This window comes from Bubalus bubalis, chromosome X (genome assembly GCF_019923935.1).
Source record: "Bubalus bubalis isolate 160015118507 breed Murrah chromosome X, NDDB_SH_1, whole genome shotgun sequence".
Classification (NCBI taxonomy): domain Eukaryota; kingdom Metazoa; phylum Chordata; class Mammalia; order Artiodactyla; family Bovidae; genus Bubalus; species Bubalus bubalis.
The window spans coordinates 83,454,891-83,482,803 of record NC_059181.1 but is presented as its reverse complement, the minus strand read 5'-3'; the positions used below and the strand labels follow the sequence as shown (position 1 = coordinate 83,482,803).

At 39.7% G+C, this 27,913-nt stretch overlaps 1 protein-coding gene across 12 annotated transcripts in view; it reads left to right on the top strand.

Moving 5' to 3' along the window:
- Positions 1-27,913, top strand: part of PAK3 (p21 (RAC1) activated kinase 3) — a 129,249-nt gene that overhangs the window by 38,932 nt on the left and 62,404 nt on the right. For 9 of the 12 annotated variants that reach the window (XM_044937502.1, XM_025277331.2, XM_025277330.2 and 6 more), the window contains 6 exons: positions 11,903-12,003; positions 16,544-16,588; positions 17,724-17,877; positions 19,370-19,407; positions 23,806-23,937; positions 26,112-26,277. In XM_044937502.1, coding sequence (XP_044793437.1) covers positions 11,903-12,003; positions 16,544-16,588; positions 17,724-17,877; positions 19,370-19,407; positions 23,806-23,937; positions 26,112-26,277 — 636 coding nt within the window. Of the gene's footprint in view, positions 1-11,902; positions 12,004-14,922; positions 14,941-16,543; positions 16,589-17,723; positions 17,878-19,369; positions 19,408-23,805; positions 23,938-26,111; positions 26,278-27,913 lie in introns of those variants that run through there. The other 3 variants (XM_025277335.1, XM_006062134.2, XM_044937503.1) reach the window with 2 other exon arrangements.

Here is a 27,913-nt window from a genome sequence, read left to right as displayed (position 1 = left end):
CTAGTTTATTAGCTACCTCAGTTTAAAAATGAGATAGAACAGAATTGGATGTCAATATAGGCTTACCTGGAGCATCTTTTGCAGTTTACTTACATATTTTACTCAGGAAAGATTGGTGTCTGTTTTTTATGTGTCTCTCTCTGTGCTGAGGGTCATGGGGGGATCCTACCTGTAAGACAAGGTTCTCTGTCCTCAGGTCATTTTCGATTTAGGTGCAGAAATCAGACACACACACACACACACACACACACGCAGTTTATGTAGAAAATGCCCAGCAGGTGATCTCCAAGGCAATAGATGCAGTGGCAGATGGATCTTCCGATTCCATCCCCACCATTCATTTTCTTCCTCAGCCTGTGTGAAAGAACAGCCATTTTGAAGCCTGCCCCCATCATCCCATGTGTACTGAGTAGTACAAAGCTACCTGGTTTGTCTTACAGTAGACACCTTTTTCATCATCACATCCATCTGCTCAAAAGCCGTTCCAAGCACACTCTTTATGACTGTCCAATTTCTTCTTTCTTCCTGATTTTTAAGACTATATCTGATCCATTTACTCTTCTTTCTTCTCAGTTCTTCGTCAGTGTGCTATAGATATTCCAGTGTCTAAGCTCTGCTTCTCCTATTTTTCCTACTTGAGATGCCTTACCTTTCCTGCCTACCCCTTCTTTAAGACCTATCTCTCAAACTCTCCTTCCTCTCCAGCAAGCCCTCACTCTCCACCACAGAGTTCTCTGATCTTCTTTTCTTTGGACATACAACAGGCTTTATACTCTGTTCTTCCCAACTTAGCACCAAATTTTCTTTAGTCTGGTACTATCGGTCTCTGTTTCTTTTTTTTTTAATTAATTTATTTTTTTAATTGAAGGATGATTGCTTTACAGAAATTTTGTTGTCTTCTGTCAAACTGTTTCATGTTTGCTAAGCTTATTTCCCCAATGAGATCACACATTTAGAACATTCCTTAGGTTCCCAATGAGTCACCCAGTACAATCTGTCACTGCACTGATCCACAATTCCAAGTCTACTGGTTAATTGACCCATGACTGGTTCCAAGGAAAGGGGGCTGGGACCATAGCAAGCATTGTTCCTCAGAGGCAAGGTTGTGAAATGCTTGCTGTTTAGAACTAGTCAGCCTGTGTGGTTTTCCCCCCCTTTGGAAAAATTGTTTCTGCATTTAAAAAATGTTTTATATAATATTTTGTTTTTTTATCTTTCTGTATTATTATGGCTTTCAATGTCACTTTTTTCTTATGCCATACATTGTAATTTTGCATGCTTTCCATTGCTTTTCTAAAAATAATGACTGTTCTATGCTTTTAGGCCAAATTTATAAGGAAAGTGTTTCTCTGTGTCTGTCCTCTGTTATTCCTTTTCTTTTCCTTCATGCTCTGCTTTGAAGGAGCTAGATAGTGTTCTAAAAAATAATTCTGCATGTGACCATGATATCCAATGAGAAGGTCCAAAACAACTTCCAGGAATTTTAGGGGAAGATGACAAATGGAACTCCTACAGCAAAGACGACTCGGGTGACAGTTTTATAAAATGCTTTCTGAAGGCAAGCATAGCACTGCCCTGGGATTTTGTCCAGGGGAGTATTTGTTTCTTTGCTGTACCTTGAACCCAGCACAACTGAGTTACCAATATATGCTTTTGACCCTAAAGTGGCACCTGGCAAGAGGTGTGCCTGAATGAGCACAGGGTCATCCCCCGTGTTGGGGAAAACAGCAACACTGCCATCACCACCCAGTGCAGCTCTAAAACATACCCTCCCACCCCTCCAGCCTTCTTGGGGAAACTGGATAAGCGTCTCCTCATCCATGAACACATAATGGCAAATAGGTGTGACCTGTCCCCATATATTGGGTCTCATTTCATATAATGAAGGTCATTCATTCATCCATTCATTTTTTCATTTGCTTATTCATTAAATATTTAGTGAATCAGGCACCAGGCGTTGGGGTATGTTGAGATACAGAGGTGAGTAGGTGCCAGTTCCTGCCTTGAAGGAACTGATGGCCTAGTGAGGGACACAGACAAGTCAGTTAGTGAGTAGAGTTTAGCATGGTAAGTGCAATAGAGAAGTAAGCACTGAGGAGGGGTGTCTATTGAAAACTGAGGGAAGGAGCAGTTAGGGGAGGCTTCCTGGAGGAGGGGACCACTCAACTGAGGTGAGTCTTAAATAAGGAATAGAGCCAGCTATGTACGAGTTGGGTGGGATTTAAGATACAAGGAACAGAATTATGAAGGCAGTAAGCATGACATAATATTAGTTGAGGTTCTATGACTATAACTACAGGTAGTTCAGCATAACTAGTGCATAGAGTGCTAAGGGGAAGGGTGGGAGATGGAGCTGTGAAGGTAATTGGGGATTGGGTTCCAGAGGGTTTATATATGTCATACTAAGGGCTTTGGATATGATTCTGAAGGCAGTGGGCCAACACTGAAGCAGGGAAATAATATCAGATTTGTGTTTCAAAATATCACTGTAGCCACAGGAGAAGAATGAATGTGGATGGTGCAGGGGATGGGGGCATCATGAAAGAAGACAAGTCAGGCTGTGGGAATCACACAGGTGTGAAATCACAGAGGCCTAACCTAAGGGCCAGTATTGTAAGAATAAAAGAGAGCAATGCAGAGAGAACATTTAGGAGGAAGAGTTAATAGAACTAGGTAACTAATCAGGCTTTCCAGGTGGTTCAGTGGTAAAGAATCTGCCTGCCAATGCAGGAGATACAAGAGATGCAGATTTGATCCTTGGGTCAAGAAGATCCCCTGGAGGAGGGCACAGCAACCCATTCCAGTATTCTTGCCTGGAGAATGCCATGGACAGAGAGGAGCCTAGTGGGCTACAATCCATGAGGTCACAGAGAGTCGGACATGACTGGCTGAGCATGCATAGAATGCAGGCGACTAATCAGATGGTGACAGGAGAAGCTAAAGAGAGTGAGGTAGGGAAAACAAGAGGAACTGTAGTTTCTTCTTGTATATGGGGAAAGGCAGTTGAGAATTTGTTTTCTTTTGAAAATATTTCAAGTGAGGGGGTTGTGAGGCAGCCAAATAAAGGTGTTCAATAGGCGGTTAACTCCATGGGGTCAGAGGAGATCCACGTGGGGAGTCTCGAAAGTAGACAGTAATTGAAACCACACAAGTAGATGAAGTAACCTAAGGGAAAAGTGTGTTGATGATAAGAGATGAGGACTTAGGACAGCTCCTGGGGACTACTAGTTAGAGTCTACAGACGACCCAGAAATGTACGAATAGACTCTAGGAAAGAATTGTGTGAAAGATGGTGGGGAGACGTTAGTTTCATGAAGATCATAGTCTGCATGTCAGTTTTGACTGTGAAGTCAGTGGCTGTGAGGACTGAAAAATGACCATCTCAGGGAGAAGATCAGTTTGGGACCTCAGATTCATTTCAGTGGTTTGAAGAGTGAGGGTTAAGGAAGTCTAGATTGCCTTTTCAAGAAGTTGAAGCTAGAGAAGGAATGGTTGGGAGATTATAGCAACTGAAGAAAGCTATGTGGTAGCAGGGAGTTTTAATTTTTAAGGACAAAAGAAATCTCAGCATGTACTTTTAAAGCCAGATAGGAAGTGTCAGTAGAGAGGGAGAGACTGAAGATGTAGAAGAAATAAGAAATAATAAATGGAGTGAGACACTGCCCCCTCTCCTCCATGGAGAAATGAGAGGGACAGGAACAGTGGAGCACCAGTGAGGGTATAAACCTCAGGTAGAAGGATAGGACAGTGTTCCAGTAAGATGTGAAGGGAGATGTTACTAATGGAGATACATTCCTAGGAGTGGGACAGGAAGTGAAGTCAAAGGAGTTCTAAACTCATGCCCTCTGTTTTCTTCAGTGAAGTAGAAGGAATTTCTTATGCTGAAAGTAGAGGAGAGAATGAAGCAGAAGTTTGAGTGAAGTGGTGAAATTCTAGAGTATTCCCTAAGAGGAGTTGGAAAGGAAGTTGGCCAGGGCCAAGAAGGGTGTTGCAAGCGCCACTGATGACCCAGCTCTGGTCCATGACCTTTATAGTAAGCACCAGTCTACATGGTTGTGATTTTTCCCCCCAACAACTTTACCAGCCTCGGTATGGAAATGGAGGTTTCATGGCTAGATTCTATCAGGGTAAGGTTTTGTTGGAGAGTTGAAAGAGGAGGTCAAAGTAGCATAGTTTCCAGGGCAGTGGGTTAAGGGCAGTTTAAATGATGTACTGTAGAGTCCAGGCCAGGAAGAAGCTGAGAAGTTGGCTAAAAATGGAAGGATCCAGGGATTGGAGGTTTTGTTGAAATCAAAGAATAAGTAAAATACGAGTAATGACATGAAAGAGTGAGAAAGCTGGGCCCAGAGAATAAGATAACAGAGTTATCTGAGAGAATATTACAGAGAAAGGGTCATTCTGGATCATGAAAAGGCCTGACAGCTGTGATTCTCCACTCTGCACATCATCTGTGGCGCTTCAAAGCATCATTTGCCCAGGCCTCCCTTTCAGAAATTCTGATAGGGTAGGTTCTGAGTGGGCCCAAGATATTTGGATTTTTGTGAAACTCTACAGGTTATTCTGATGAGCAGCCCTGGTTAAGAACCACTCGTGTAATGGTGGCCATGGGAATGGATTGAAGGAGTGGAAAGGAGATGAAGTTCATTAAAGCTGAGGGGCCTCAAGGACTTAAAAGGTGAGGGTGTGTGTGACAGAGGTGCCCATTTGTATATTATGTTTAACAGCAAGATGGCAGCACTGAGTGTTGGAAAGAATATTGGGAGCCAAAGTCAATGATAAAGGGGACTTGGCCAGGAGAACTAAATGGCAGTGACCTCAAAGGAGGGGGCTTTGTAGACAAGTGCAGAATTGCTTATCTCAAACAATTTGGAATAAAAATGAGGCAACTCTGCCCTTCTCCATTGCCCTAGGCCTAAAGACATGGAATGGGGAAGAATGACCAGCATCCATCAAGGATTATCTGAGAAAGTGATACCTTCGTTGGATAGCAGGGTTTAAAATGATTTTTCTCAACCCCAGCTGCTTAAGGAAATACTGGAGGGCCTTTAAAAATCAACGATTCTGGGGACAACCCCAGAGTAAATCTGAATCTCTAGCAGTAGGGCTCTGAAATCTCTCTCTACCGCCCCTCCAACTCTCTCTCTCTCTCACTCACTCACTCTGACTTTTTTGAAGTTTCCCACACAAAAGTGATGCATAGTGAGGTTTGAGAACCTAAGGCAGGAAGTAAACAGTGCCTTTAATGAAGAGGTTGGAGTGAAGGTGTAGAGGGATTTTAATGGAGTAAGCCCTAGTCACTAGAGGAAATGCAAAACATTGGAGTGAAGAATATAGGAGATGACAGATGATTTCTCCTTTAAAGTGTAGGGGGATGGAGAAAGATGTCAAGATGAAAGACTCTGGAGAGACTAGCTGACCCCTGGAGTTACAGCCAGAACCCATACACATGCAGAAGGTCCCAGTACTAAATACCATTTGTAATTTGTGGTCTAGTCACCAATTTGTGACCTTTGTTCTAGGTTCTGATAGAATATGGTTGATAGTCTTACAAAGTGGTGCTTCTTCTTTGTGCTTCTGCTCTCTGCAAATATCAATCCAGAGCTGAACAGACTGTGTCTCATGAGCCCAGGATTCAGGTTAGGCTGAGTCTTAATGTAAACAACCAATTCTCTGAGAATTTTCTAGAGGAGATACAGACATTTTTAGTATTCCTTAAAATAAAAAGAAAGAAAAAATTTCTTACTTAGGATCCAGTCATTGAACATTTGCTGAAGATTAGGCTCAAATCTATTGATTTTTTTAATGCTACTGGATAATAAATGTGAAAGTTACTCAGTCATGTCCGACTTCTTGCGACCCCATGGACTGTAGCCCACCAGGCTCCTCTGTCCTTGGGGATTCTCCAGGCAAGAATACTGAAGTGGGTTGCCATTTCCCTCTCCAGAGGATGTTCCCAACCCAGGGATTGAACCTGGGTTTCCTGCATTGCAGACAGATTATTTTACCTTCTGAGGCATCAGGAAAGCCTGGATAATAAACAGTGCAACTATTAAGAGCTTAGGTTCTGTGGACACAGCTGGGACCTGGATTCAAATCCTGGCTCTGTCAGCTTTTGAATCCTGCATATGTGGTTTAACTTCACTGAGTCTCACTTTCTTCATCTGTACAACAATGTGTGTGTGTGTGTGCATGCTCACTAAGTCATATCCAACTCTTTGTGACCCCATGGACTATAGCCCGCCAGGCTCCTCTGTCTATGGAATTTTCCAGGCAAGAATACTGGAGTGGGTTGCCATTTACTTCTCCAGGGGATCTTCCCAACCCAGGGATTGAACCTGCCTCTCTCGTGTCTCCTGCATTGGCAGGCGGATTCTTTACCAGCTGAACAGCTCTGCCTTATAAAATTGTGGTTGAAATTAAATGAGATAACCCTAGAAACACTCTGCATGTGGTAAATATTCTCTAAATGCTAGTGACTACATGTGCAGACGTAAGCTGTGTGCTAGGAAATGTGAGAATGAGTAAGATACAGTCTCTGCTGTCAAGTGTCTCAAATTTTAGCTACAGAGATAGGTATGTAAAGAAAAAATGAAAATGCAGTGTTAATCAGGGCCAAGCTCAGAGTATACACTGGGTCACTCTATGGGAGCAGGAAGAGAAGGGAATTTAACTTTGTCTGCAGAAGGAAGACAGGAAAAGTCTTGCCAAAGGAGAGAGAATGTAAGAGTGAGTCTTCAAGAGAAAAGATTAATGGGAATTGTCCACACAAAGCAGAGGCGTGTGGTAAGAAGTCAGGCTTTCCAGGCCTCAGCCTAGCACGTATAAAAGCTTGGCAGTAAGAGAGAAGCTGGCAGTTGAGGGAGTATGAAATGGATAAGGAACAGTGGGGGCCACAGCAAGAATAGACAGTGGAGAGGTAAGCTGGGGGCAGATCATGCAGGCCCTTGGCTCACATGCTAGGGTGCGTGATCTTTGAATATCTGGATAATGCAGGGTCTTAAAGGCAGGAATGTGGTCAGATACGTATATTCCAAAAGGTTATTCTGGCCACAGAGTAATGAATCACAGAGGGCAAAATTGGAGATTATAAGACCTGGTGAAAAATGCTGGTGCCTTGGACTAAGATGATGATGATTTGTGGAGATGAAAGAACGAAGATGGATCCAAAATGAGTTAGAACGTGATGACTGATTAAGATTGAATTAATGAAGGAGTCAAAGAAGCTCCCAAATTTAGGATTGGGCAGTTGGGCCAGTATTGGAATACCCAATAGCCAGAGTAAGCATGTGTCTAAGACCCAGCAAATTAGGGCACCCAAAATGTGAAAACAGTTTGGTTTGGGATATACAGTAGTTAGACAAGTTAATCATCATAGGAGCATCAGAACTTTTGTGGCTTCCTTACCTTTTTAATGAAGTAGGATTGTTTTTATTTGAAAGAGAGAGTCATAATCTTTTCATTGCTTAGAGTCTCCTAAAGAGGAGGAGTCCAAAGCCTTAATCCTTCTCTGATCTGGGCAGTGAGTGGTTATCATTTCACTGAGAACATGGACACTGAAGGAGGAGCAGTTTGGATGTCCTGCCTCTGTTATAATTAGTGCTACATGATGAGAATGGCATAATTAGGCTGGTAAGGGACTGGCAATCAGGTGGCCTTAGGGAGACACCATTAAGCTGATTCTCGTCATTCAGTGTAAGTAGTGGAACTTTCCTTGTAGCTCAATCAGTAAAGAATCTGCCTGCAGTGCAGGAGACATGAGTTCGATATCTGGGTTGGGAAGATCCCCTGGAGAAGGAAATGGCAACCCACTCAAGTATCCTTGCCTGGAAAATCTCATGGACAGAGGAGCCACGTGGGCTGCAGTCCATGGGGTCGCAAAGAGTCGGGCGCGACTGAGCAACTAACATTTATTTACATCTCAGTCAACATGCTTCAGTTGTGCTGCCGTTGCTAATGGAGAAATAGGGAGAGGCTGTTTGCTGGCAAGAGAGATCATGAATACAAGTTGATATCATGATTAAAGATATAGCCTAAGCTAGGGGTTCTTAACCTGGATCCTAGGGAAATATTGAGCCTCTGAAGTTATATTCAGAAGTGTGTATATGTGTGTATAATCCAGTTTTGTAGACAGAAGTACCACGGCTTTCTTTAGATATTTCATAGTGGTCTTTGATACCAGAATGGTCACCAACCACCAGTAGATTTACTGTGATGTAAATACAGCTGCTTCTTCAGAGTTTCTCACTTGGGATTCTTCCAAGGCTCTTGAAGGAGTCCTACCATTTTTGTATTGTTTTTACTTAAAGGGAATATTCCTCTCAAATCACATAAAGTCTTTGTACCCACAAAATCTGTATCTACCCCTGCCAACCACAGATTAGGAAACTACCCAACATGAGTTAGTATCTGGGAGTGAATGCCATCCAAGAGAAATGAATGCCAAAGACTGTGCTAGGAAAGGAAAGGCAGAATAAGAAATGCCCATCAAACAAAGAATGATTACTTAGGGAGGAGGAGGATCAGACCACATTGTCAAGGAAACAGAAAGAGAGGTGGTTAGCCATGTTCAACATGAATGGGAGATCAGGAAAGAGGAAAATAAGAAAATGATTACAGGAGTAGCCGGGTGATCAGTGGTGATCAGTGGACTGGCTAGAACAGAAAGCTGAGTGTTTTGTTTGCCTTTCTGGACAAGTAAAAGTGGTAGTTGAACAATTATAAGTGGTAGTTATGGTCTATAAACATGCAAGGGAAGTAGAAGTACCTACAGAAAATGCTAATCTTCATTGTTCAGTTAAAATGATAGTCAATAAAATAGATTCACTGTAAATGTGGAATCTATACCGAGTTGAATTTAGATGGCACATATATACTTTTCAAAATGAGTCCTAAATGTGTTCTATGGCCAGGCAAAAACTTGGAGTGACCCTTGTCCCCCTCACCCACTCCCCCCGACCACCTCAACCTTTCTTTCCTAATCTTGTATCTTAATCCTCTTACTTCTTGAATTTCCATATTTGTATCCCATATCTCTGACCTCTGGCTGGAGAAAGGGAGCAGTGAGAGAGTCAAAAGAGAAAAGAAGCCATAAGAGTGACCATTGGATATGAAATGTTTTGAATTTAAAATTTATCCTGGGAAACCCACAGAACCAGTAATCCATTATGGTTAATTGAATGTTGTCTAAAATTCAGGGCAAGGAAACATCTATTTGAACCAGAATGTTCTAAATTTACCACCCTGGCAGGTCTAAAGTTGATTGGTTTCAATTGGGCAAAACTGGTTCATGCTGACTTACCCAGTATTAGGAGGTTATTACTTTTTTGACTGTGAAATGCAGCCATAGCAGAGATTTGTACTCAAATTTGCTGATATATAAATGCCATCTTACAGTGTTTCCACAATAACTTCCTCCTGGGATCGTTTTGATATAGACTAATTTCATTACAGTTCCCAAATTTATTTCTTCAGTGATTATTCCTTTAAAGTTTTTTGACTTATTAACTATTGAACTATTTATTCATAATTGTGTCACTATGAAAAATCTGTTACTTGAGGACAATAATTTTGAACAGTTAGAACTGGACATGGAACAACAGACTGGTTCCAAATAGGAAAAGGAGTTCGTCAAGGCTGTATATTGTCACCCTGTTTATTTAATTTATATGCAGAGTACATCATGAGAAATGCTGGACTGGAAGAAACACAAGCTGGAATCAAGATTGCCGGGAGAAATATCAATAACCTCAGATATGCAGATGACACCACCCTGATGGCAGAAAGTGAAGAGGAACTAAAAAGCCTCTTGATGAAAGTGAAAGTGGAGAGTGAAAAAGTGGGCTTAAAGCTCAACATTCAGAAAACGAAGATCATGGCATCCCGTCCCATCACTTCATGGGAAATAGATGGGGAAACAGTGGAAACAGTGTCAGACTTTATTTTTCTGGGCTCCAAAATCACTGCAGATGGTGACTACAGCCATGAAATTAAAAGACAGTTACTCCTTGGAAGGAAAGTTATGACCAACCTAGATAGCATATTCAAAAGCAGAGACATTACTTTGCCAACAAAGGTCTGTCTAGTCAAGGCTATGGTTTTTCCTGTGGTCATGTATGGATGTGAGAGTTGGACTGTGAAGAAGGCTGAGCACCGAAGAATTGATTCTTTTGAACTGTGGTGTTGGAGAAGACTCTTGAGAGTCCCTTGGACTGCAAGGAGATCCAACCAGTCCATTCTGAAGGAGATCAGCCCTGGGATTTCTTTGGAAGGAATGATGCTAAAGCTGAAACTCCAGTACTTTGGCCCCCTCATGCAAAGAGTTGACTCATTGGAAAAGACTCTGATGCTGGGAGGGATTGGGGGCAGGAGGAGAAGGGGATGACAGAGGATGAGATGGCTGGATGGCATCACTGACTCGATGGACGTGAGTCTGAGTGAACTCCGGGAGTTGGTGATGGACAGGGAGGCCTGGCGTGCTGCGATTCATGGGGTCGCAAAGAGTCGGACACGACTGAGTGACTAATCTGATCTGATCTGATGACAAAATTTATAAGGACATGGAAAAATAGCTACAAAATATTGGAATTGGTTTGAGGTTTCTAGTTCAGTTCAGTTGCTCAGTCGTCGCTTTTTCAGTGATTCAACGGATGTTGGCAATTTGATCTCTGGTTCCTCTGCCTTTTCTAAAACCAGCTTGAACATCTGGAAGTTCACGGTTCATGTATTGCTGAAGCCTGGCTTGGAGAATTTGAGCATTACTTTGCTAGTGTGTAAGATGAGTACAATTGTGTGGTAGTTTGAACATTCTTTGGCATTGCCTTTCTTTGGGATTGGAATGAAAACTGATCTTTTCCAGTCCTGTGGCCACTGTTGAGTTTTCCAAATTTGCTAGTATATTGAGTGCAGCACTTTCACAGCATCATCTTTTAGGATTTGAAACAGCTCAGCTGGAATTCCATTGCTTCCACTAGCTTTGTTCATAGTGATGCTTCCTAAGGCCCACTTGACTTCTCATTCCAGGATGTCTGGCTCTAGGTTACTGATCACACCATCATGTTTATCTGGGTCATGAAGGTCTTTTTTGTATAGTTCTTCTGTGTATTCTTGCCACCTCTTCTTAATATCTTATGCTTCTGTCAGGTCCATACCATTTCTGTCCTTTATTGTGTCCATCTTTGCATGAAATTTTGTTTCTAGGAATGACCTGAAATTAATTCAGTAAAAAGCAGCAATTTGTTCTTTTTTTTTGTTTTTGTTTTTGTTTTTTTTTTTTTACTAGCAATGTTCTGGGTAAGATATGATTTAAAACATTTTTAATGATAAAGAGAAATTTGCAACATTATTGATTTGCAATAATATTCTCACTGACAGAAAACTAAGCATCTGTTAAGATATGTTTTGTAATGTAAACATGTAAATTTTAAAAGTTCTAGTTACTTGATATTTAGCTACAGTTTAACACAGAAACACTTATAGATAAACACATATAGATAGTTTAAGCACTTTTCTATTCGTTCTTGCTAATAGTAAAGGTTAGCTTTACTTGAGTCTAATGAATTTCTTCTTTAGTAGGTGATATTTGATTCAGCAAAGCCAGTTAAATACAATCTACCTAGATACCTGTTGATTATATCATTAGACTGGTAAAAGATATAAATCAGTTTGACTACAAGTTTTGTTTGAATTGGATTTGGAAATTTGTAAATTATTTGGACCTGACATTTTGTCCAACTCTCAGCCACTTACTTATATAAAATTATAAATTCTGGAGTTAAGTATTGTTATAATTGCATTGGTCTCAATTGTCATTCAGCTTTGTAATTATTTTGATGAACCTAACTGTACAACTTATGGCTGCCAAAACTTTATCCCAAGTAAATATATGTTAACATTTTGCCTTTAGCCAATAAGAAGAAAGAGAAAGAGCGCCCAGAGATCTCTCTTCCTTCAGACTTTGAACATACGATTCATGTGGGGTTTGATGCAGTCACCGGGGAATTCACTGTAAGTAAGCTTCTTATTTTGTTTTGTAAGGCATGAAAAAATTCCTTTGTGAAAATCGGTTTCAAAGAAGAATTGCCACGTCCCAAAATATCAGACTTGATGTTTTTGGTGATTTCAAGGAAGATGGACTTTGCCTAGTCTATCACAGGTGGAACTAGAGAGTGGCTTTAGAATTGGCAAAATTATTTTGTTCATCATGACAAAAATGTCTAATTGTGGTTAGCCTTCAACTTGATTGAAAATGCTAATTTGCTATGGCACAGGAAGCATAGTCTAGATAGACTCAACTTGACATTGTTCTTTATCACTGAATCAGAGAACCATTGACTCAACTTGGCCAATGAAGACAGTCTATCTGAATAATTCAAGCTTTACATTGGATCCTGGATTACCTAGATAAATTAACCACACTAACCAAAAATCTCTGTAAAATTGACCTTTTTTTCTCTTTGATTTCAAGAACATAGCTTACTTTTAGGCTTATATACAGGTATATTTTATAGACATTCAAAACAACAAACCTCATGTTTCAGGAAGAAATATTGATGGGTGTATTGTGTGCTTTAGTGGTTATATACTTACTTTATATTTGTATATATATAATATTTGTATATATAATAAATACCAATAAGAATTTCCCAGAAGGCTATAGCTATAGATCCAGTCTTTCTTTGGATATTGGTAGTGCCCAAATGGCACATAATCTCAGATCTATGATATTTTATGCCTGTTTTTTTTTTTTTTTTAAAGATCTAGCATTTTTCTTTTAGATGGATGAAGGAAAAGATATGGGTAGAAATATGTCCTCAGGAAGATCAAGTACTTTTTCATACTAGTAAGGACCTCAGTCAAAATGTGCATTTTGAGATAATGAGTAATTTTGAACGCATCCTGGAAAAAAAATCTTTGGTAGAACCATCTTCATTGATTCTTGGCTTCTTAGAAATTTAGACATTAAATAAGTAAATTTCCTATTTCATAACATGATGGTTAGTGAGTAGACTTTGTCATAAGATTAAATTTTTGAAAAGAAGGAACAAATTAATTTGATTTAGAGAATCAAACCATGTTTCTAAATTAACAGACAAGTTATCTTTTTTTTCTTATATATTTTTTTAATTTTATTTTATTTTTAAACTTTACATAATTATATTAGTTTTGCCAAATATCAAAATGAATCCGCCACAGGTATACATGTGTTGCCCATCCTGAACCCTCCTCCCTCCTCCCTCCCCATTCCATCCCTCTGGGTCGTCCCAGTGCACTAGCCCCAAGCAAAAGCTGTGTGAGAATGAAATGGAAATTGATTAAACATCTTAGTCTTGTAAAATGATATAAACTTATTGTATGTTCTCAGTAGCAAGTAGAAGAGAACGTTAAGAAGTACTGACATTAATAAAGTTGAGATAATGGTTTAACCAATTTCATCATTGAAATCAGAGACATTATTTAAATGGCTTTGAATTTGAGCCCAGTCTCTGTTGTTTGCCATATTTGAGAATATTCTGTTAGCTACACTTAGAAAATATAACCTCACTGTCACTGCTACCACCATTATCACCACCACCAAAACCAACAAATCTTTATATATTGTTATTTTGAATAATCTGAACAAGTTTAGATTTTTAAAAAATCATAAAGAGATGATGCTTTTTTTCTGACGTTTGAAACAGTAAAAGCACTTAATCATTATAAGTTTTCTCTTAAAACACTTCACTTATTTAAGAGCTCTCTTCCCCAGTTTTGACCTTTTTGTTTTCTATGTGCTTTTCTTCTGTTTTATTGTCTTATTTCATATTTCTCTTTTCTTTTATTCTTCCTTTTTGTTTTTGGATGTGAAAAATTTCCCCTCCACTATTCTTATGTGATATAATCTGGTTCCTTTCCAATTTTTAAATATTTTTCCACTTTTTCCTACTTGTCTGACATCTTATGATACAATTTTTTTTAATTTATTATTATTATTATTTTTTACTTTACAATATTGTTTTAGTTTTGCCATATATCAACATGATACAATTTTTCTATCTTTTCTTTCCTTTGTTCTTTATGGGTTTTGAATGGAAATGAAAGAAAGTGAATCACCAGCATTTTGCTGACTGTAGATCAGTCATTTTCACTTTGCTATCAATTAGAACCCAAAAAACCAATCAGAGTGGTGTGGGGTAGCAATATGTGATGCATAGTCTTTCCAATCATGAAAAACATCTCAATGCAACTGAACCAAACCAAACAATAACTTTTCCCCTCTTCTCAAAAATCTAATATTGAAATAAAGTGTTTGATGCAGTTGTTAGAAATCCACTGAATATGGATAAGACACAGGCTAAATTTGGAAATCTGATGTACTTTATTGTCATCATGATAATCTTTTATAACTATCTGACCCCACATTATTTTTTTTAAATACCAAATTCTTTTTTTTTACCATCTTAACCTGTGATTTATATTTACTGACTTTAACAATACCAAACGATAATAAGCTTTTAAAAGTCATTTTATTGGTAGAATTTAGAATTAAGTCTTAATTGCCCCCATACCACTAATTGATTATGTGTATGTGCGTGTGCATGTGGAGGGGGAGGGACATATAACTAAATTTTCCCACTGCAGTTGTTGAGGTTGAATTTTGAGCAATTGGTTGAACTATCTAGTCCAGTTGTGTCCCAAGGGCCTGTTACTTAGACTATGTGGACACTGATTTGGTGTATTGCTTGGTGCTTATCCTTTGACTAATCGGCCCATAAAACCTTGTACACTTGATCATATGCTTGGACCATGAGGTTAAAATTAGGTTGGGAGGTGAGATTTGGGGTATGAAACTATTACAAGTCCTTACCCTTTATCTTGCCATTTTTGTCCCAAATACTTCAGAACTCCCCCTTCCAGACCTCTAGACCTGTGACGGTCGCTTCAAGTCAATCAGAGGGAAAAATGGTATGAGTGATATAAATAATCATTTCTTCTGATAAGATAAATGCTTGGCCTGTTGTATCATGCTGCCATTCTCCTGGGCTACACTGGATAATCCCCAGCTTGATGTATATCTAGTTGTTATTACCTACATGGTCAGGCCTTGACATGTGATCCTGCTTCTGATGCTCACACATCTAGGTCTTCATGAGCTATCTAACTTCTGGGGTTTGTACCTCAATTTGGAGTAATGAGATGGCTTTCCGTTTACATCCCTTTGTGGCATACATTCAGATTTAAGTGTTAGGTCTCATTGATGAGCTGGTTTATCTCAACTTAAAAAAGGAAAAAAGACGTTATGTCAGCAGCATAGTCACATGGTAAGTATAGTTGTCTGGAGGATCTTTTGCAGTTGACAGCAGTTATTCCTGCTGTCTAGTGATCATATGACTATTATCACAAAAGTTTAGAAGTGCCATGAGAATGTATAGTAACTGCAAATATTCTAATGATTATGGTAATGATCATGCCAGTGATGTCTGCTCTAGTGGTTATGTGCAATGCATACCTGGTTTTGTAACACTTAATAACTCCTTTGGCCATTACAGTATTAACCAAATGCTATTAATTGCACTTAGAATCAGAACTGGGATCATGCATGGGCTCCTGAGTTCAAACTTTTGGCTTAAAGCTTTAGCATCAAATTGCGTGATGAATGCATGTAAAAGTGTCCTTTTCACTGTGCTTGGAGTAACCCCAAATGCCAGGAATCAAAGACCTGTATCCCAAATCAAACCAGTTGGGTCAAAGCATGTTTCTGTAGTGTTGTAAATAATATCTTTATTTAGACAAAGTTGTTACCTTATATCTGATCTTATTATGTGGGAAATGGGACTTTGGAACAGCAACATTAAAATGGAGATTGTTCATAATATGGTTTGAAATGAAATGGTTTCCCTTCCCTGGTCTAAATGACTCAGAAATTCAAACATAGAGTCTGGCTGTGTGGGAAATCCTTAATCTAGTTTTTTCTAAGCCAGCCATGACTTTAGCTCCAAAATACAGAAAAATCACTTTAATGAGGTCAAGGTTAAATTCAGCATCACAATATAACTCTTCTTTGAATTTTAGCCATACAGACACTTCCCATGTGAAACTGAAAACGGTTCACCAGAATTGGGAACTGAAATTTGTAAGTTCATCACATGGCCACTGGCTACCTGTGATCACCCAGTTGTAAAAGACGACTTACAAATTATTGTTGAAGCTTTTCATGATGCCATCCTTCTTTCCTCCAAATTCATGTTTCTGCCTTTTAGTAATTTCTCTAGCCATGTAATGGTAACTCTTACAATTGCTTATTTATGGAGGAAGCATCTGGCCAAAACTGGAATTATTGCATCCAAACTTTGGAACATTGTCGTTTTCTCTGTTTTCTGGAATCTGTTGTCCTGTAGGCTGCCCTGGCCCTGATGTAGTCAATGCCTCCCTATTCTCACAACCGCCCCGCTTTAGAAGGGATTTCCCCTCCCCATTCAGACCCATTGGTTTCATCTCCTCCCACCTTCTAAGTTGTCCCACATTCTGTTTTAACTTTCTTTTCTTTCTTTATTTACGTCCATTACAGCCAGATCTCTATGGCTCACAGATGTGCCCAGGGAAGCTCCCAGAGGTGCGTCACAGGCCCAAAAGAAGCTTGCATCAAAGTGCTTCTTTGAGATGTCATAGCACTGCAGCAGCAGGTTCATGTGTGTGCAGTAGAGTTGTTGCTTGGCTTATCTCACTTTTTTGTTGTCATTCCCAAACTCTGGAGGCCCACGTCACACATTGTTTTGCCGAGACTTCATAGGACAAAGCCACGTAAATTGTGTCTAGATGCACTTCAGGAATAGTGTATCTGTTTCTTGCTCCAAGTTGCTCTTGGAGGTTGGATAATTATGAAATGGGGGCATCCATAGGCCGAACATGTAGGAAAGGATGCAAAGCTCACCTCCCAGTGTAATCTTTGCAATTCTCCTTGGTTAGAGTGCCAAGTACTCCCTCCTCTCTGCTCTAAATGCTTTGGATGATTGCAAATTTTCACAAGGCTTGGTTGCCACAGTCCCCAGGTTCTATGTGGCCAATGAATGAAGCGGGGAGGAGGGGATAGAGGGAGGAGAGGAGAAAGCTGCAGGGAAAATACCCAAAGCAGCCTTTACTATTTAGCACTCCTGTGGTTATTGCTCTTCCATGATTCTGTTTTTGTCTCCTCTCAATCCCTCTGTATATTAAAGTTCTAGACCCCCCCAAAATTGCATTTCATAATCACAAAATATGAACTGACCAAGGGTGAGGCTTTCCTTTTATTCTAAGAGATATTCTGATTACAACATGCTCAGAAACAGCTTATGTTATTCTAGACATATAAAACCTATTGATCTGAACGATACTATGCTGTGCACAAATTTAGAGAAGTCTTGCTATGTCTGCCCTGAGTCGCCAGAAAAAAATAAGCTAAGCCGTAAACATCATTTCATGGATGAGCAGAGTTAATATGGAGGTGATTTTCATGCGCTTTTTTTTTTCTATCACAGTCATACTCCCACCCACCCTTTTAAGTTGGATCCTAGTTTTACCTATGTGTTTTAATTAGAGAAGAGAATGATTGCATTATTAAGTTACTAACTTTAAATCTAGAGTGTAACTTCAGTTTCCCAAGTGTAATCCTACAGGTAGCATGGGCTTCTTGGTGAAGAACTTTACTGGAACATGAAAATGCAGCTGCCGAATGTTCTGAGCTGCCATTCTTTCCCTTTGGTTGTCCACAGGGAATTCCTGAGCAATGGGCACGATTACTCCAAACCTCCAACATAACAAAGCTGGAACAGAAGAAGAACCCCCAAGCTGTTCTAGATGTTCTCAAATTCTATGATTCCAAAGAAACAGTCAACAACCAGAAATACATGAGCTTTACATCAGGAGGTAAGAATAAATCTAAGATATCAAAAAGTAAAGGAGAAGGAATTCCCTGGTGGTCCAGAGGTTAGGACTCCATGCTTTCATTGACATGGGCCTGGGTTCGATCCCTGGTTGGAGAACTAAGATCCTGCAAACTGTGCAACACATCCAAAACAAACAAAAAACTGAAGTCATTTCAGTCTCAGAACTTTAGGATTAGAACAGAATGCCTGGAGGGCATTTGAAGACAGTTCAAGCTCCTTCTCCAAATGACTTCAACATAAGTCAGCCAGAGGATAAGTTGGAAATTGAAGTTGATGTTAGGAGATTTATGGTACTTGAGTGATTTTAGAGCTCAAACAAGGAAATTTTCCAGTGAAGTAGTAGTTGTCAGTTTGAATCAGCAATCACAATTGTTGTTTAGTCTCTTCACTGGCGTGAAGACACTCAAGTCACTTAAGATCAGGCCTTGCGAAGTGTTCATGAAATAAGAGGAGTCTGGATCAAACCCTGGTCTCTTGAAATTTATTTTTTTATCCTTTTGATCATTGAATTGTACCATGATGACACAGCACAAATTTTATGGTTGCTGGATTATTTTGATCAGACCTCAAAATCAGACTTACAAAAAAGACATATGTCTTGGTATTTATAAGAGATCAGAATGGCTGTGTTCCTCCTGCCTTATTTCAGCTTCATTTGTTAGCATGTGACCTGGCCTCTGACACGTTGATGTCCAAATCTGCACTATAAACAACTGGAGAAATATACCAAAGAATAATTTTACATTTTGAAAAGGATAATCTGGATTGCATCTCTAAAGCAATTTATTATTTTACATCTAAAGGAAGAAGAGAATACTATCATTACAGCTCCAGCTAAAAAGAGCCCCTCCCTCTTGGCATTGGTTTTAATACATAGGGCAGATTTCAGAATTTATTCTTTATTCCATGTTGCCACTTCTTTTTAACCATTTTTATGTGTCGCATTTTCTCAGCTTACAAAGATGAGATCCTGAAAACTAGGTTAGAACTCAACAGTATCTGAGTTACTGCTGTATTCTGAAACTCACCGTGTGTTTTCTTGATGCTCTCATGTTGTGACTAATAGCGTAGGAAGGGGAGGGAAGGAGCAGAAGGGGAAAAGAAGGCAGGGTGGAAGGAAGGAAGGAAGTGGAAAAGAAGGAAGGAGGGGAAGAGGGAAGGAGGAAGCTGAGGAAAAATTCTGAATATAGATGAGTAGAGTCATACCAGTCAGGAGTAGGTAATCTCAGCATTGCTCAGTATAGGTGCAGTTCACTGGAGGCCTTCATTAAAACCTATAAAATGGGGTGGCGAGAATGTGATGATGCAAGGGTGTGAACTATTTTAACAAAAATGTCATTTGTCATGATATCTATTTAATACTGAATTGACAATTTTCCTTCTGGTCAAACACATGCGGTTTTTTAGAGCATAGTCTCTCAATGAGACAGTCTTTATAAAACAAAGGTAATATCTTTATCTTCACTTTTCAGATAAAAGCGCACACGGATACATAGCAGCCCATCCTTCGGTAAGTGAAAAATTGAAAATGGTCTTGTATGATTGGTATTTCTGGTGGTCCAACAGAATATAATTGTGCAGGACTAGTTTTTAAATACACATAGAGTCTTTTAAAAATAGTTTGAGAGGTATAATTTAGAATGATAAAATTCACCCTTTTAAAGTGTACAGTTTGATGAGTTTTAGTAAATGTATATACCTGTGCCACCATCACCATAATCCAATTTTAGAACATTTTCATCACCCCAATAAAGTCTCCCAAGTCTGCCTAGAGTTAACCCCATCTACCCCACCCTGGCCCTAGGGCATCACTAATCTGATTTTGTGGATTTGTCATTTTGGACATTTCACATAAATGAAATAATATAGTATATGACCTTTGGAGATTGACTTTTCTCACTCAGCATATGACCCAATTAAGTAAGTCTTATCACTGTCTCCATTTTACAGATGAGATTCAGAGAGGTGAAATAACTTGTCTAAGGCCATACCACTAACATCTTTTGGTGTCCCCTGTTCCAACAAACTGAGATGAAGTGGGGAGGGGATAACTAAAGGTCCCATAGATAGTTTTATCAGAGAAGTGACTGGAAAATAAGGAACTTAGCTCAAGGGCCTTGAAAGTGCTATAGTATCTGAAAGAATACTCATACAGAGAAAATCGTCTTAGACAAGGCTTCTCTTTGTATGAGTTTCATTTTGATAACCTGATAGAAATAATTTCCTGCCCTGCCTGCTTCCTTAAGAGTGAAATATTATAATTAGCATTAGTGAAAGCTTCCTAACTGCTTATTCAGAGTCATGGATAATCAAGCTCATTCTTCCTTTTATAAAGGACACATGCTGGCCTGCTTGATGTCACCCTGGCAGTCAGTGTGACAGCAGTACAGTAAATCATTATTGGTGAAAATTAAAGACTTTCAAATAATATGGCAGTTCCTCAAAAATTTAGAAGAAAATTACCACAGGATCCAGCAGTTCCACTTCGGGATATATACCCAGAAGAACTGAAAGCAGAGTCTTGAGTAGGTATTTATACACCCATATTTGTAGCAGCAATGTTCACAGTAACCAGAATGTGGAAGCAATCCAAGTGTCCATCAACAGATGAATGAATAAACATTGTGGTATATCCTTACAATGGATTATTAGTCAACCTTAAAAAGGAAGGAAATCCCTACATATGCTACAAGATGGATGAACCTCTAGGACATTATGCTAAGTGAAACTATCCAGTCACAGAAAGAAAAATAGCATGATTCTGCCTATATATAAGGTACCTAAAGTAGTCAGTATCATAGATACAGAAAGTGGTTGCTGGGTGAGGTAGAAATGGGGTGTTGTTTAATGGGTACAGAGTTTCAGTGATGAAAAGAATTCAGGGGATGGATAGCAGTGATGGATGCACAGCAATGTGAATATACGTAACTCTCCTGCACTGTACACTTAAAAATGGTAACTTTTATGTTATGTCTATTTTACCACAACTAAAGAGAAAACTTAAAAGAATAAAGGCTCTGGACATAAGTGTTTAGTCTTTTCCTCCACTTACAAGCAGAGGCCACTTTGGGAAAGTGGCTTGATTTCTGTGACCCTCTCTTTCCTCAGCCTTAACTGAGAATACTAATACTTGCTTCCTAAAACATGTGTGACTATTGAATATGATAATGCATATAATATACTTAGTACATTTCCTAGCACCTACTACATCTTCATTAAATGTAAGCTACTACTGCTGCTGCTTTTATATGGCAACAAGGACGAAAACTCATTCTCTCCACACATGAGACTTGCATGAGGCCCTGGTACTGGTGCCTTGCTCAGAATTCTCAGAACAGAGCAGAATGTAGCCCTCCTGTTCTTACTGCTCATTGCCCTCCTGCTGCTTCTTTGCTATGACAGCTTCCTGGACTCCATTGAAAACAGCACATGAAGGAAGATGATAACAAAGTGGGAAAGACAGAAATGCCAACTTTCCATCATCAACACATACTTTACCTCCCTTGACTTAATTACTGTCATTATTGTGCAATACAAGATAGATATGTTGACAAACAGTTGTTATCTCTTTAGGTAGGTCGGTTATTTTGAACACCAACTTCCTAGGATGGTCCATTGGCCTTATTTTTAGCTTGCCTCTATTGGTTTTACTTGTAGAACTAAAACTAAATCTACATAATGTTCAAAATATTCCATCAGATCAGGAAAGAAACTGATGAACTCACTGTTTGGAGTTAAGAACAACTGGATATTTACTTTTAAAAACATGTATCTATCAAGTGCCTCCTTGTCAAAACTAGGAAATTTAGAGCTCAGTCGAGTAAGGGAAGAGAAGTATGAACATAAAGAAGCGTAGTACCATATGGATCATGTTACACACCATAAAATATGTCCATTTTCTATGAGAATTCAAAGAAAGGAGCTTCCTTTTATCTGGGGAGGGATAAAGGAAGCAGGCGCTTTTCAAGGGCTTAAGTTCAGTGCCTAGTACAAAGTATGCACTTGGTACATATTTTGAATGTTGAATTAGAAAAATGCTTCATAGAAAAGGTGGAATTTGAACTCGATCCTAAAGTTCAGATGCGATTGGATCTGTGAAGATACAGAAGGGTATTCTTGGCAAACGGAAAGCATGATAAAGGGCAGGGTAGTGAAGAGAGCAAGGGGACAAAGGGGTATGAGTTTGAATGAAGACTAAGATGCAAGAAAAGGAATCATAGGAGGTCATCTTTGAAAGTTAGGTTGGAGCCAAATCATAGAAGCCCTTAAATAGTATTCTAAGGAATCTGGTCTAAGTAAGTGTATAGGGGGAAAACCTTGAAGTTTTGTGGAGCAAGAGAGTTGTTATTAAAGATTATGAAGAGTGATTTGATCACACATGTTCAGAAGGAATTAAGGACAGAAGGTAAGACTGGATGAAGGGAGACCGACTGGAGAGATATTGCAAGCATCCAAGGCCAGAGGTGATGTAGGCCTACGTGAGACAGTGGCAGTGGGAATAGAGATTAGATTTAAATTCCAGAGATATCTAGGTTACTAATTAGATGTTGGAGGAAAGGTTGAGGTCAAAGATAATTGCAGGTTTTGAATGATATGTGGGTGTCCAAAAAGATGAGGACATTATCTTTCAGGAGGTGCGTATTTCTGTAAGAAGATGCTGAGTTTCCCATCAGGCAACTTGAGTTCAAAGGGTTGGCCAGATTTCCAGATGGAGATAATTGATTAAACTACTTGACTAAGGGTGGGTTTCTATTGATCAGATGAACTAAATTTGGAACCTTAAGGTCACGTTGAATCACTTCTTTGGGACTCAGTAACTTAGGACTGGGGAATTGCACTTTATGTACTTTTTATGATTTTAGGGGGAGATTGTACTTCACACTGCTTGTGCTTTTGTTGCATTAGAAACACTTCCAGTAGACCTAGCTATCCTATAGGATGTGACTTCATGGGATTGACTACGCCTTCTAGACATAGCCTCAATTGTTTACAAGTTTCAGCATCTTCTAGTAGCCTGGATGGGAATCAAAATAGAAACAATGTTGTAGTCACTAAATCTGTTAAACTAATGCCTATATAATTAATATGGAGTTAATGATGCCTCCCATAGTTGTGGGAATCTGATTTGCTTCTCACCCATCACAGCTTCTTTGGTATTAGTGTTATTAAACACTAAATACTGTTCAGGGACTTACTCTTCAATCTGAGGCTATTTTGACATTTGTGTATATTTATTGTACTATCAGGGCTTCCCAGGTGGCGCTAGTGGTAAAGAACCTGCCTGCCAATGCAGGAGACACAAGAGATGTGGGCTTGATCCCTGGGTCAGGAAGATTACCTGGAGGAGGGCATGGCAACCACTCCAGTACTCTTGCCTGGAGAATCCCATGGACAGAGGAGCCTGGAGGGCTACAGTCCATAGAGTCCCAGAGAGTCAGACACGACTGAAGTGACAGCACACACACACACGTTTATGCCATATCCAGATGCATGCTCTTATCTTTAGGCACAAAACAGCCCTTTTCTTATTGATAAACTGTCAGCAGTCAACACAGTGATAACCTGCCTGGTACAAATTCAAGGCTTTATTGGCAATTAATTTGATTTTTACAATATATTCATTGATTTAAAAAACATTAAAACTCAAAAATGTTACATGAATAGTTCACTGTTTTTGAGCTCAGTGGAAAATGAAAGGAATTTAAAAAATCTATGGTGCTTAAATCCTGACCTGAATTTATCTCTGAGTATGGGCAGGTCCTGGCCACCAAACAGCAGACAGTTCTGCTGATGTGTAAAAGATGAAATTCCCTCCTATCCCTACATGCTTAAATATCTTATCTCCCTTTTCTCATTTCTGAAGAAAAACAATGAAGAGTTAATATCTGGTCTTTGTTTTTATCCTAAGAGTACAAAAACAGCATCAGAGCCTCCTTTGGCTCCTCCTGTGTCTGAAGAAGAAGATGAAGAAGAGGAAGAAGAAGAAGATGACAATGAGCCCCCACCAGTCATTGCACCAAGACCAGAGCATACAAAATCAGTAAGTCCCAAGTGACTGTTTCCAAATGATTCAACAGATGTCCTTTGAAACAATCCTAGAGTTCGAAACTAGTTGATGGCCCAGTATCTATTGAGCATTTGTGTTCCCAGAACTAGAATGAGTGAGTGAAAGGCACTCAGTCGTGTCCAGCTGTTTGAGACCCCATGGACTATACAGTCCATGGAATTCTCCAGGCCAGAATACTGGAGTGGGTAGCCTTTTACCTTCTCCAGGGGATCTTCCCAACCCAGGAATCAAATCCAGGTTTCCTGAAATGATAGCTCAGTTGGTAAAGAATCTGCTGTGATGCAGAAGACCCTGGTTCGATTCTAGGGTCAGGAAGATCCCCTGGAGAAGGGATAGGCTACCAATTCTGTTATTCTTGGGCTTCTCTTGTGGCTCAGCTGGTAAAGAACTAGAATATAAGATACAAATTTGGTTGGGGCTACTGTTTGGAGATACAGATTAGCACATGACAGTGAGAGAATAATACCAAACAATATATAAATAAGTGCTAAATTTTAAAACCATTGCAGAAGCTAAGCTAGAGAATGAAATCCATGGGAATCACGAAGGAAGTATTGCATCAGCAGAGGAACCAAGACCACAATTAGCACAGTGTGTTTGGGGACCTCAAAAGACTAGCTCCTGAGAGTTTTCAAGGGCAGTATACTTGAAGCAATGTAAAGTTCTTTTTTTGATAGAAATCAGTTGTCTTTAAAATCTTATTAAAGGCTGAGGGGCAGGGTGGAGGGAGGGATGAATAGGTGGTGCACAGGAGATTTTTAGGGCAGAGAAAATATTCTGTATGCTACCATAATGATGGATACATGTCATTACATTGTTGTTTAGTCACTCAGTCATGTCCTACTCTTTTGCAACCCCATGGACTGTAGACTGCCAGGCTCCTCTGTGGGATTTTCCAGGCAAGAATACTGGAGTGGGTTGCCATTTCCTTCTCCAGGGGATCCTTCTGACCCAGAGACTGAACCTGTGTCTCTTGCACTGGCAGGTGAATTCTTTCCACTGAGCCACCAGGGAAGCCCACATGTCATTATACACTCATCTAAACCCATAGAATGTACAACACTAAGAGTGAACCATATGGTTGTTGGATTGAAAGTGATGAAAAATAGGGTACTTGAATATCATAATTCTGTTGATCCAGTCTGTGTGTGGCCAAAAATGTAATAGCCCAATGCTACCTTTATTATAGTTTCCTCTTCTAGTTCCTCCTGCTTGACTTTTGTAGGTAAACACAGTTCGGTAAATACCTCTACAGAAATTGATAGTCCTGGAGGCTGCCATCTCATATACAAGATGATGGGATACAGAGAAGGCGTTTCTGGAAAGAAAGAATCAAGGGGGAAGGTCAAACATAAATTTTGAGAATTAGAAGAGAGATAGCAAGTATGCTGCTGCTACTGTTAAGTCGCTTCAGTCATGTCCGATTCTGTGCGACCCCATAGACGGCCTCCTACCAGGCTCCCCCGTCCCTGGGATTCTCCAGGAAAGAACACTGGAGTGGGTTGCCATTTCCTTCTCCAATGCATGAAAGTGAAAATTGAAAGTGAAGTCGCTCAGTCGTGTCCAACTCTTAGCAACCTCATGGACTGCAGCCTACCAGGCTCCTCTGTCCATGGGATTTTCCAGGCACGAGTACTGGAGTGGGGTGCCATTGCCTTCTCTGGATAGCAAGTATACTCAGACCCTAAAACTTTAGGAAGATGATGTAATTATCTAGGGTTATACAACTATTTAGTTACAGAATTTTCACTAGTATTTGTATCACCCACACTCAGTTAGTGATTTTGGATTCAAGGGACATTGAATTTATTGTTGTTCAGTGGCTAAGTCATGTCTGACTCTTTGCAATTGCATGGACTGCAGCACGCCAGGCTTCCCTGTACTTCACTTTCTCCCGGAGTTTGCTCAAATTCATGTCCATTGAGTCAGTAATTGAATATATTAATGATCTACAAAAATTGATACTTCTAGAGTCGTAATTGTAAAGGATACATTTAATAATTATGAAAGTACATGATGAAAAATCACTGTGTGTATGTTTTTAAAAGAGTGAACCACATGTAAACTGCGGATGTTCAGTGATTCTGATGTGTCAATATTGGTTCATCAATTGTCTTTAACTTGTAACAAAACTTTTTGTCTTTAAGATCTACACTCGTTCCGTGGTTGAATCAATTGCTTCACCAGCAGCACCAAATAAAGAGGTCACACCACCTTCTGCTGAGAACGCCAATTCCAGTACTTTGTATAGAAACACAGATCGGCAAAGGAAAAAATCCAAAATGACAGATGAGGAGATCCTAGAGAAGCTAAGTGAGTTTTTTTCCGCCATCATCCGTTTCTTCATGGGAGCGTTTCTCATAAACCACTTTGAGTGGGAATTAAACCTTTAAAAATTTGAACCTGCTTGCAGGCTCCCTGACGTCATGAGATTAACAGTTTAAGATGCACTGTGTATTTTAAATCTCCACCCCCTCCCCGCCCTTACTCCTAATTACACAGAAACCAAATATTTTCACTTGAAAAAAAATCAATTTAGGGGAAAACTTCACTAAATGAATTAAGTAGTAAGTTTTATTTTAAGATTATACCTCCCCCCAAAGAGATGAAACAGTCTGATGAAAAATATCCTATGATCATACCATAGGGGCACCCACCTGATCAATAATGATAGGTAATTCAACCTCAGAATCCAACACAGTCAATCAAAATGGGCAGCCACAATAAAATAGCCCTTTCTCTTAATTTAGGAACATTGCTATATGGACAGGAAGTGAGGGCAAACTGATGCTTTCAACCTCCTTCTTGCAGTGTTATCAGTGTATCCATGCTTGTGCATACACAGTTGCTCCATTTTACAAAACACTCCTTTTCTGGTTACCTTTCTGGGTCAGAGAGATTAAAAAAAAAAACAAATTCTCTGTTGAAAAGAGCCAAAGTTCTGTGAAGCATACTCATTAAACTCATACTCCAAAAGCATCTAACAGATTGCAAGTTTTCTGCACTTTGTGCCCTCAGTCTAACTCCTACTCATCCTTCAAACCTCAGCTCAAAAGATGCCTCCTCAGGAAAGCTGTCCTTGTCTCTCTCAGTATGAGTTGAGGGATCTTTTTACTGCCTTTATCATGCGATGGTTTGATAGCATCACCGACTCAATGGACATGAGTTTGCACGAACTCCAGGAGTTGGTGAATGACAGAGAAGCCTGGCATGCTGCAGTCCATGGGGTCTCAAAGAGTCAAGACACAATTTAGTGACTGAACTTTGAAATACTGTAGCAAATAATCCCATTGTACTTGTCTGTCTTCTTCACTAGACCAGGAGCTCTTTAAAGATGAGATTGTGTCTTCTTTTCCCACATGTCCAGCTCTAATAAAGTGCCTGGTACATAAAAGGACTTAATGGATGCCATTTGATTGAATGGGTGAAAAATGAGCAAACAAGTGCCTCTTCACCAGGTTCCTACTTGTCTGTTCTATGCCAGAGTCTTTTGGAGGAAACAATCAAAAAACAATTTTCTGATATTAAGAAGCTTACAATTTTATTTGTAAGATAAAGTTTAATAGTGTGACACAATTAAAGAATAGGATGCCATCTTGCTCATGCAACAGTCCATCTAAAAGAACTCAGAAAAGGAAGAGAGCGGTGCAGGCTATAGGTCACAGAAAGACTCTGCAGAGGCGGTCATAGGGCCATTTTGCCCTCCAGGGGACATTTGGCAGTATCTGGAGACATGTTTATTCTCACAGCACAGGAAATGCCACTTGCACCTAGTGGATAGAGGCAAGGATGCTTCTAAACACTGTAATGCAAAGGATAGGCTTCCTTCCTTTCTCTTCTGCATCAAAGAATTATTCAGCCCCAAATGTCAACAGTGCTGATGTTGAAACAATCTGAGACAGAGGTATTTGGGAAGGCTAAGTTTCGGGTTACAGTAGTCAGTAAGTGC